The sequence below is a fragment of the Cupressus sempervirens genome, chromosome 1 (genome assembly GCF_028749045.1).
Source record: "Cupressus sempervirens isolate cs-2001-9-10 chromosome 1, ASM2874904v1, whole genome shotgun sequence".
NCBI lineage: Eukaryota > Viridiplantae > Streptophyta > Pinopsida > Cupressales > Cupressaceae > Cupressus > Cupressus sempervirens.
This window is the reverse complement of record NC_143118.1, coordinates 434,051,605-434,062,990: the sequence shown is the minus strand read 5'-3', so window position 1 is coordinate 434,062,990 and position 11,386 is coordinate 434,051,605. Positions and strand designations below refer to the sequence as shown.

The following is an 11,386-nucleotide window of genomic DNA, read 5'->3' as shown; positions in this document are numbered from 1 at the left end:
GCTGCTGCAACTTTACCTATATTTCCACAAATTAGTGTGCCTTCATTAAAGGTTGTTAAGTAAATGTTTTGTTTAACCATGTAACCAACGAAGTCCCTTATATTCTGATTTTGAAAGCCCAATGTAATATTTAAAAAGTCTGAATCTTCAATCAAAAGGTACATCGCTGCCCTATCATATGGAAGAGGTGATAAACCCATTGATGATTGAGAGATGTTTATAATTCTCAACAAAGACAGGCTCTTTGTGGCTGGTCCACTAGGTATGCAACTTAATATGTCATCAACTCTTGGTAGAGAAGGATCAACTTCACACTTGAACACCCCAACTTGAATGTAACCAACCCAAGGTTCAAAGTTTGACTCATGAGATGAAAGAGAATTGCTGTTCAAAGTCAAAAAATCAGAAGTATGTTCATACCTTTCCACAATGTTTTTGCGGTCTTCTCTTGCCTCTCCTTCCAAGGTAGGTGACTCCTCTAAAGGTGCTGGTCCATGGGGTGTGTTCAAACGAATATAACATGTCCCATTAACTGCCTTAGCTACCCAAAATCTGATCCATGCCTCTATCTCCATAACTGATATGTTTTCCATTACTAACAAACTCCAAGGTGTAGTATGCCAAACAAACCAAACATTATCAAAATGCAATATCTTCTTAGTAAGCAGCCTCTTAGTCTCCCTAATCATCTCTTTAAGACAAGATGCTTCATATGATCTTAACAATTGTCCTTCCATTGTAGATGATGCATGACTAACCAAATCAGAATCAATAATGTTCCATTCCACACAAATGAAAATAACACTTGTGGCTGGTCCATAAGTGTGAAACTAATATCATCATTGTTTGGAACCTTTAAAGGGCTCTTTAAAAGAGGAACGTCATAAACTTCATGATGCAAACTAGACCAAACTGAGTTTTCTAAATCATAACTCTTTTCCTCTTCACACATCTCAACATGCTCTTCTTGTGGACTTACCTCAAGAAGCTCTTCCGTTGTATGCTCAACATCCTCACTTTCTTCCCTTGGAAGAAATAAGGATCTAATGTATGACTCTCTTTGTCTTCTTGCATTATCAAGTTGATTGCATCTTTCTTTGACCTCTTGTAAGTGTTGTCTTGCTTCGACAGCAAGCATCTTGGCCTTCTTAGCTCTATGTGACCATCCATTGCACGTCTCTTGAGCCTTTTTCACATCTTTCAAGGTGGGGTAAACACAATCAAAACCTTTGTGGTTTGAATCCACAATATAAATCTCATGTGCAACACACTTAACCTGAGTACCATCATAGGAAGACTCAACAACCTCATTACTTTCATGTGAAATGGATGATACCACATGACTAGAGCCACTATTGCAAAAATTAGAATAGGTATCAGACCTTGGAGACATGCTTTCAGCATCCCTAATGGACTGATCCATGATTGTAATCTCTTCCATTTTGTGACCAACTTGATGAATCAATGGTGTGCTATGTGTCTCCTCCTGATCTAGAGTTATTTCTTCTTTAGGAATCGCACATGATGACTGATTTTTGTTTTTCATAGGCTGCAACTCAAATGATAACACATCTTCATGCCTTTCTTCTGCATACCCTGCAAGTGACTGATCCATTATGGTGTTTTTATCATGAACATGGATAGGTTGACACAAATCTTCTTTCTCACATGAAAACATATCATCAACTATGGCATGGTATTCCTTTTTTGCAAGCTTAACCTTATGACAATTTTTTGAATGCATGTCAATGTAATCTTTGAAATGAAAGTTCTCCCTAACATATTGAGGAAGAGTATTATACTCCTCAAGTATGCTAATTACTTCCATTTTCCTGTCTAGTTGCAATGGATCCTTTCTAGAAGAAGATGATGATCCACTAGCATGTCCAAATTTCCTTGACATAGAATCATTGAACTGCTGCAATTGAAGCTTGAATTTTTGTTGTGACTGTTCCCATTCTTTCCACAGGGTTATATCTCTTAACAATTTTGCCATAATGAACTATCACGCTGACCAACTGAAACTAACATGCCAGCGCAAAAATCGACCTTGTACTGCTAATATGAATTATCAAAACTTTTGATACAGTACCCAGATGCCAAAATAAATTATCAAAATTTTTTAGCCAGTACCCAAATGCTGAAATGAATTATCAAAACTTTTTATCCAATACCCAGATGCCAAAATCTGTTGTGACAATTTCTCACAAACCCTACAGGCTGGCAAGATGTAGGCTCTGATACCACTGAAAGATCCCTGATAGATGCCCTTGCTGATCTGCTGTAGTTTTTAAATTAATAAACTATATGTTCCTGTAATTTCTTTGATGGTCTTTGAGAATAGACAGAAGTTGCAGAAGGTTTTGTTTTTGTTTTGTGTTTTTTGATAGTTTTCACAATAGTAATAAATAATGAACAATAAACATGAGAGGAGACTGAAAATAAATAAGAACATAGAGCCAAATCAGAATTGCTATAAATCGTACCAGGTAGATTTCTGATTTATAAAGCCAAATAATAAATCCAATGCAGTTCCAAGGAGCTTACATCCAACAATGATGCCCAACTGCTGCAAATGGCAGCAGTAAGACTGCAAGGAATCACATCCCAGCTGAGAGAATCAATCTGTAATGCTGAAATCATAAATCTGCAACCTGAATCCACAATAAAGAATGGTGTACTCTGTCCCTGATAGCAACGCACACTGTCTGAAGAATCCAATGCCAATAACTGTTGAGGGCTATGTCCTAGCCAATCTAGAACCTGGGGTTTGCGTCCCAGATGAAGAATTGCTCTCTCAAAGCCAATTCACAAAAACAAGTTTTTCAATATGCAAAAGATAATAAGAAATTAGGTCTCCATCTCCTTATATCCCCTTCCAATTGTAAATTGAACCGTAAAGGGAAATTACACTTTTTCCTTTAAATAAAATATAATAAAATAACATTTTCCCAATTAAAGTCATCCATGCTATAGGAAAAACATTACTTTATTAAAATTCCATAGCTGAAGGCACCAAAAAGTCTACAGATAGTAAAAATCATGTATAATAATTCGAGACCTTTCCAACGAGCTATAACACATAGGTGTACCTGATCAACTGAAGCCAAAATCCCCTTATTACTCCAAAATGGTTATATTATTAACCTTATTTTTATTTATTTAATCACCAACTTAGGAAATATTTAAATATATTAAAATATTTCTCAAATGGTCCCAAAAGGCCCAAAATGACCAATCAAACATGAATCTGACCTTGTCACCTGTCTGTGACTGATGCCGAACAAGATGGGTCAACTCGCAGTCCATCCCTAAAATCTAGGGATGCTCCTAAAAAGTAGGAGATTGCCCCAATCAACCAAAATTGAGTCCCAATGACTCTCCCCTACTGTGTGCACCTCTGAGAGAACTGTCACTGAACTGGGAGTTCCTCCTAAAAAATAGGAGATGCACACTAAGTCTCCAAAACGTTCGCCGAGGTCTCCAAATGCCTCCTAGACCACTCCTAGTCAATCCCTACAAATTAGGAATCCCTCCTAAATTGTAGGAAACTGTTGTCTACTGCTCCAAACTACTTGAGAAGCTCATGCATGACTCTCAAAGCCCCTGGGTTGGTTCCCTCTATGCTCTGCTGGCCTATGGGAACCAGATAATAGACCAACCTTGCTAGAAATGTTGTCACTAAGGAAGGGCAAAAATTGGGGACATGACAAGATGTATAGCCAAGGAGCCATCACAAATTGATGAGGATAAGGATGCAGTGCCTCAAATTAGGGCTGGTTGGTGTTCATTTGGCGGATCTTGACCATGCGGAGTCCAATAGTTCTAGCGATGAGGAGTTTGCCTAAGGGATTATTGGAGGCATCCCTTCACTACATTTTGACATTTTGTACTCAATTTGATATCATGCTACTCATTGTACTAATTTTTATGATTTTTTGATATAACAAAAATCTTCCATTGACCGATTTAACAATTTTATTCCATATTATAATTTAAAAAATTATATAATATATATTTTTACACACACACAAGAACCCAAACGCATCCAGACCCCCTTAAAAAACATTCCACGCATCCACACACTGGATTCTTGTACCCACATCCACCAGCATCCAAACTGGTAACTAAGTGTATAAATTAAGTGCAACTGGATGATAAAATGACAAACCATTTGTTGGACTGAAAAGAAGCAAGACACACAATCTCAAAGAAAAATGTAGTACAGGTAATAAATCAGAGACCTTGTCTCAGCTGTAAACACTAACAACATTTTCATTCACTAGATGATATTATGGTGCAATGCCTGCAGGTTTTAAGAAAATTGTATGTAGATACCTTATCTTGAAATTACTCCCTTACGAGATTGTCTAATCTGCAGATATTTTAAGAGTCCATTTGGAAATTTAATCAGAAATACCTAGGACAGATAATTTGCCGCCACAAACAAAAACAGATTTTTAGTCTTAGGCCCATCTAATCATTTACAACCCCTCATGGCCTCTAAGCAAATAAGCAGTATATAATATTAACTCCTGAAATGAGAAAAAAAAGCAGCACACAGACAGAGAATTATAGATATAATAATACATTACTAGATCATAGAACATTAACATCACAGACATGACCCATGCTCAAACTAGAACACTAGAGTTGTACTCACACTATCACCCTCTCAGCATCTCAGCTCTGATACTGTTTTGAAATCACAAAATACACATAATATCAAAGAGGTTCAATGTTTAATGTTATCAACTACTTATCAACAATGTGTCCTATTGCTCTATACGGATTTAAATTTATAGATGAGATCTGAAAATAATTGGCATTTCCACAAAACCAAGGATTGACAAGGCCAGTACCATTTAATACATAATTAGAACAATACCACTAAATACATAATCAGAACAGCATGATTTAAGGGTTTCTCATTGAAACCGGCACAGACAGCATTATAGTCTAACCAGCTTCCAGATTGGGCAAAGGGAAGGAAAGTTGTTTGCTTTGTCACGCTTTAAATGTGAACATAACCATAATGTATGACATTAGGTTTTAAATACAGGCTAGTGTTCCTTTTTTATTGCAGAAAGAACTATGTAAAAGTCAGTAGGGTATAAGGGGATGGATTTTGCCAATGTGTATGCTTCAGCTTGTATGGCATCTATTCTAAGTGCATACCTTAGTTTTAAAATGCATTAAAAGGGGGAAAAAATGAAAATCTCTGATACAAAGTTTGATTCCTGACCCATTCATGTTTATAAAGCTCATGATAATAACCCTAAAACAGTGATTTACCTTCAAATACTTTTGTGCAGAAAAAGCTAGGTTCCCCAAGAGAGAGAAAGCATCTCCCACCCCACGACACTAAACTTGTATATAAAAGTACACATTACAGTTCTTAATACAATTTGTAAAAACAAAGCCATTGCACAGCGGACTTCCACAAAAACAGTGAAACATTTAGTTAGTGCCCCATTCTCTTTAGGTGTCCAAGCTTAATGATTTGAAAGGAAGCTGAATTGCATTTGAAAGTTGACTAGATAGAAGAATGGTAACCACATGAATTTTAAGATTCCTTATACATGGCAATCATCATATGTATCTTATTTCACTATGGAAAATGCGTAATAAATGTGCCTGCATGAGACTGAGAAAATTTGTATGGTGTAATCTTTGTCCAATGGTAAATATTTTAGCATTTTCCAATTGATTGGATAACCTCTGAAATTGGATACTGATCTGCATGCTGCAAGATTTAGACTTCCAGAAGATGAACAATTCAGATAATAAAATTACTGTTAGGCTGCCATAACTACTTTAGGACTTGCTGAATCAATATTTGATATCACTTTGTAACATCGCTCACAAAGTGTGGGATGATCCACAAATGAGCCAACTGCTTGAGAGTAGATCCAACATCTTTTGCATTTAGCCCCATCTGCACGAGATACCCCAATCCACAATTCACCAGCTCCTGGTGAAGAATAGGTTCCAGTATAAGCTGCACCAGTACTAGATGTGTGTTCCATTGAAGGTAAAACTTCAACCTGGGAAGTTATAAAAATTCTATGTAACTTGTCTGCGTCATCACCTGTTGTAGACATCTCATGGAATCTTCTAAGCAGGTTTACATTAGAGCTGCATAAATAAACCTTAGCATCTAAACTTGCACCTATGAGCTTTCCACCTCTAGCCATCTCCAAGACTCTGTTCACTTCTGTTCTCATCTCAAGGACCTTTTCCCAGTACTCAACATCATGTTTTGTCAGCGTTAGCCATTCATCATCAATCCTTGGCCATTGTGCTTCAAAAACAAACTCTGCTGCTGAGCCATCTTCTCTGAAATGTGTAAATGGCATATGCTGCCATGCATCCTCAGCCATGTGGGGTAGAATCGGAGCTATAGCCCGCACAATGCAAAGTAGATGAGCTGCAAGAACAGTTTGACAGCCTCTCCTTGTTTGGCTGTTTCTACCGCCAACATAAAGCCGATCTTTGGCAACATCAAAGTAAAAATTTGACAAGTCTACAATTGCAAAACGTTGAATAGTTTGGAAAATCTTATAGAACTGATAGCTCCCATAGCTATGTTTGATGTTGTTGATAACATTGGCTAATTGGTATAGTGCATGCTTATCAATCATTGGAAGATCCTTGTATACAATAGAATTTTCTGGCTTCCAATCATGAAGATTCGAAAGAAGATATCTCAATGTTCCACGCAATTTTCTGTATATATCAGACATTTGCTTGACAATTTGTGGACCAATCATTACATCACCAGAATAATCCACACTTGAAACCCAAAGCCTTAGGACATCAGCTCCATACCCAGGAGCCTCCTTTTGATTCTTACCACCTTCAATTACAGTTTGCGGATCTATCACGTTCCCTAGAGATTTACTCATTTTCAGACCCCTCTCATCCAAGACAAACCCATGAGTTAGAACACTCTTGTATGGTGCCTGTCCTCTAGTGGCTATGCTGGTTAACAAGGAGCTTTGAAACCACCCTCTATGTTGATCACTTCCTTCAAGATAAAGATCAGCAGGCCAAGCCAGTCCATCTCTTTTCTCCACAACCGCAGCCCAAGATGATCCTGAATCAAACCAAACATCCATAGTATCCATGCCCTTTTTATAGTTTCCCGCTTCACTGCGATAACTTTCTGGGAGGAGATCCTCAATACTCATGTACCACCATGCATCACTTCCATTTTTGGCTATAACAGATTTGATATGTGCTATAATTTCTTTATTCATCAATGGCTTGCCAGAGTTCACATGATAGAAAACTGGAATAGGCACACCCCATGCTCTCTGACGTGAAATGCACCAATCAGATCGGCTGACTGTCATGGATGTTATCCGGTTCTCAGCCTGTGAAGGAACCCATTTCACATTCTTGATAGCATCCAAAACAGCTTGCCTGAATCCCTCAACAGAGGCAAACCACTGTTCCGTTGCTCTAAATATTGTAGGTTTTTTTGTCCTCCAATCATAAGGATATTTATGTTTGTACGCTTCTTCCATGATAAGACATGAGTGTTCATCTAAACTCTTCACAATTGCCACATTTCCTTCACCCAAGACATCCAAACCAGCAAACTGCCCAGTTTCTTCAGTAAACTTGCCATTATCATCTACAGGAGACAGTACCGGAAGCTTATATTTCACGCCAGTCAAAAAATCATCTTGCCCATGACCTGGGGCAGTATGAACCAACCCCGTTCCAGATTCCGTCGTTATGTAATCTCCACCCACAACAACAGGGCACTCCCTGATTTCTAAGGGATGGGCATACCTGCAATTTTCAAGATCTGAACCACAAAATGTTCCCAACACGTCAAGCTCAACCCCCCACTTCAATTGTAGAGTGCTAACTAGATCTGCTGCTACAATGATATGTTGGCTGCTTTCAAAAACAGGCTTTTTAACACCTGCCATAGCAGTATCTACAGATGATTTTGTTCTTACCTGGACCACTGCATAAAGAAGCTGACCATTGACTGCAACAGCAGCGTTTCCAGGTATTGTCCATGGGGTTGTAGTCCAAATAGCCAAACCCAAACTGGGTAGAAGTCCTTTGAGCAAATCAGGAGCTGTGTCCGCTACATTAACCACTTTGAAAATGGCATAAACACTTCTTGATATGTGTCCCTCCGGATACTCCAACTCAGCTTCAGCCAGTGCAGTGCCAGACGAAGGGCTCCAATGAACCGGTTTCCGGCCTCTATAAATGTGGCCCTGAATAAACATTTGCCCAAATATTTCAATCTGTGCAGCTTCATACTCCGGAGCAAGTGTCAGATAAGGATTGTCCCAATCTCCCCATATTCCAAATCTCCTAAATGATTTCCTTTGAGCATCAACAGTTTTCTTTGCAAATTGGGCAGCTTTCTTCCTTAGTTTCAATGGTGTGAGCTCTTTCCTTGCCTCTGGGTCCATGGACTGCAGCACTTTAAGCTCAATAGGCAGTCCATGGCAATCCCAACCAGGCACATAGTGCACCTTATAACCTTCAAGCAGCTTATATCTGTTGATAAAATCTTTAAGTATCTTGTTCAAGGCATGCCCAGTATGCAAGTCTCCATTGGCATAAGGGGGACCATCGTGAAGAGTAAAAACATCCCCTGTGTTCTTGTTTGCAACCCTATTTAATATCTGTTTCTCATCCCACAGCTTCTGTATTTCTGGTTCACGTGTTGTTGAATTGGCTCTGAGGGTGAAGCTTGTCTGAGGTAAGTCAACCGTATGCTTGTATTCATTTTCATCTTCAGTTTTACCTTGAGATGTTTTAAGCGCTGCCATTACGGGAACCTTCTCTCCCAATGAAAGAGATGAGCAAGACCTATCAGAAACTAAAACGAGAAATGGGTATTGTTTTTTGCAGAAAATAGATGCATTGCCAAATCGTTTGAAACTGGGGATGGATGTAGAACTGTGTTTAAGAAAAATTCGCAAAGAAGAAAGTGCAAGGCCAGAAGAACCAACCAACAACTTATTTCCTCCTGGGGCTGTCCATGTAAATGTTAAAGAGGATGTAATCGTACCCCTAAGCGGATGTTGAAGAAATGTCCTCTCCATAGCCTTTAAATCCACAACGTTGACCTTGTGCAATTTAAAAAACTTATATTCAATTGGTGGCTTTCACCAAAATTTCCGCTTCTGCCCTCTCCCGCCGAGGGCAAGTGCTTCGTCGGTAGAAGAAGTCAAGGGGTTCGCTCCGCTCACTGCTTGTCTCCAAAGGGCTCTCCCGCCCTACGGGCAAGCTATCCATGCATCGATCTATGCGAACTTCAGCATCTGTATCAGCACTCAAATAATTGGTGGTGCCTAATGCATATACGTCCATTTCTTCAATGCTTTATCAAGCACCAGTTTCTTATCCAAGCGAGTTAGGTAATTTGCAACTTCTTAAATCTATTTTAAATCTATTGCAAAGATAAAGTTGGATTGTGTCATCCATTCCATATCGAGCTGAGCTAAATATGTCTTGTTTGTTTCTTATTTGTTTCCTATTTTTATTTTAACTTCACTAATGAAAAAAATTGTTAAACTAATCTATAAAATTGAAATAAAGTAAATATGATGTTTAGATTTTAGATGAAAATATATATAATTGTAAATATTAAGAGTAGATTATTGGTGTGTTGAAAAGTAGGGACTTCGCTAAGTTTAAGTTTTGAAAACTGATTATATTATATAATGGTTTAAACTTTTGTGTCATAGGAATGTGAAAGTGAACATGTGTGCTCAAGCTTGTTGTAAAAATGGATTGGTGGACATAGATGTTGTTTATGAATTTGTTAGGTTGAGATTTATTATCTCTTGATCAAGCCTTTAGCTTGGTTGATTCAGCAACTTTGTGACAATAATTGAAGACTACGAAAGTGTAATGCCCCACTCAGGAACCCAAGAGAAATAAACCTAACATGTTTTTGAAATAAAAAGCGATTAAACCAAGGGGGTTGGCCCTTACAACCAAAAAGCTGGCAGCCAGCACACTACCAACAGAAACAAGCAAAGAGCAACCACTACTACAGAGAACAACAACTAGTAACCAAAAAATAATAAACCTAACATGTTACAATGTTTATTGAATTAATTCTTTTAAGTCTAAGCAATATCAAATTACAATGTGGAAGCAATATACACATACACATCAAGTACAAATAAGCAATTACAAATATAGTTTTCCATTCGTCAAGGGTTCCATCACCTTAAGTCATGTTAAAGAAGTTATATTAATTAATTCTAGTTTCAAGTTCAATGTTCATGATCATAAAAATATAACAGATACATAATCTCATAAGCGAGTACATGAATACAACTGATACAATGAAAATGCATCCAATGAATAACATCCATTGCACATGTCGCAGGGTATGTAAAAATAGATACAAGTATATCAAAATACAAGATACATGATAACACATATACATCAACTAAAGAGGAAGTATCCAAGATAAGAACAAGAATGATAAAGGTACTATTGCATCAACGAACATCCAACATCAATGTCAGTCCATTGGGGGTCCAATTGGTAAGAAATCACTACCTCTTGACTGTGTGGTCACCTAATCTGGCTTCCACTCCCACCATGTAGGGAAGATATGAACGATCCACATACAAATATTAAACCTCAAAATGATCATAAGCAAGGAATCTTGATAGCCAAATCTATCTCAAGGGTAATGAACTACTAATAAAGAAAAGATAACAAAATTGAAAAGATGCACATTCCAATACCAACACCACATACCAAAGCCAACATACAAATACCATGTATAAATCAAGTATCGAAACCAAAAGATACAATACTAAAGGAATAACCATTTCAAAATGAAGTTCCAAATGACAAAAGTACAATAACCAACAAATCACCAACTGTCATCAATGAAAGTAAAATCACCAATTAACAAGTGCAAAATCTACGGAGAAGACTAAGGCTACATATTAGGGAGTGTCATCACATGGTCAAACTACATGAGTTATCCTAAACTAGTCTTTCATTAGACCCCGGACCCTCAAGCGTTGAGTTACCCTGGACTGGTCACCCTAGACCTCAGACCCTCAACATGACACATGTGGAACCAGAGTACCCTGTTAGAAATAGATAATCTTGAGAGGGGGGGGTGAATCAATATTCTACAAACTTTTTCCCACAAATGAATATTGTTGATTACTTTATAACTTGCATATGAAAGTAAACCAACAATGTTGAGCTTTAAATATAATCATGCACAAAGAGAACTCATAACACCATTATTTGTTAACTAGGGAAACCCTGGCCAAGGGAAATCCTCGGTGGGGATGGTACCCATAAGATGATCCATTAAACAAAAGAATCGTGTTAAGGATATTGACCATGTTAGGAGTCTCTA

The 11,386-nt window shown here is 37.9% G+C and overlaps 1 protein-coding gene across 1 annotated transcript; it reads right to left on the bottom strand.

The window, feature by feature from the left end:
• Positions 1-5,438: 5,438 nt before the first annotated feature.
• OVA2 (tRNA synthetase class I (I, L, M and V) family protein) lies at positions 5,439-9,384 on the bottom strand. The gene has a single exon (XM_089827675.1). The coding sequence runs from the start codon at positions 9,084-9,086 to the stop codon at positions 5,799-5,801; it is 3,288 nt and encodes a 1,095-aa protein (XP_089683801.1). The 5' UTR covers positions 9,087-9,384; the 3' UTR covers positions 5,439-5,798.
• Between the last annotated feature and the right edge of the window lie 2,002 nt (positions 9,385-11,386).

Excerpts from the sequence above, each read along its gene's own strand:
- OVA2 (XM_089827675.1), bottom strand. The coding sequence starts at position 9,086 with ATGGAGAGGACATTTCTTCAACATCCGCTTAGGGGTACGATTACATCC.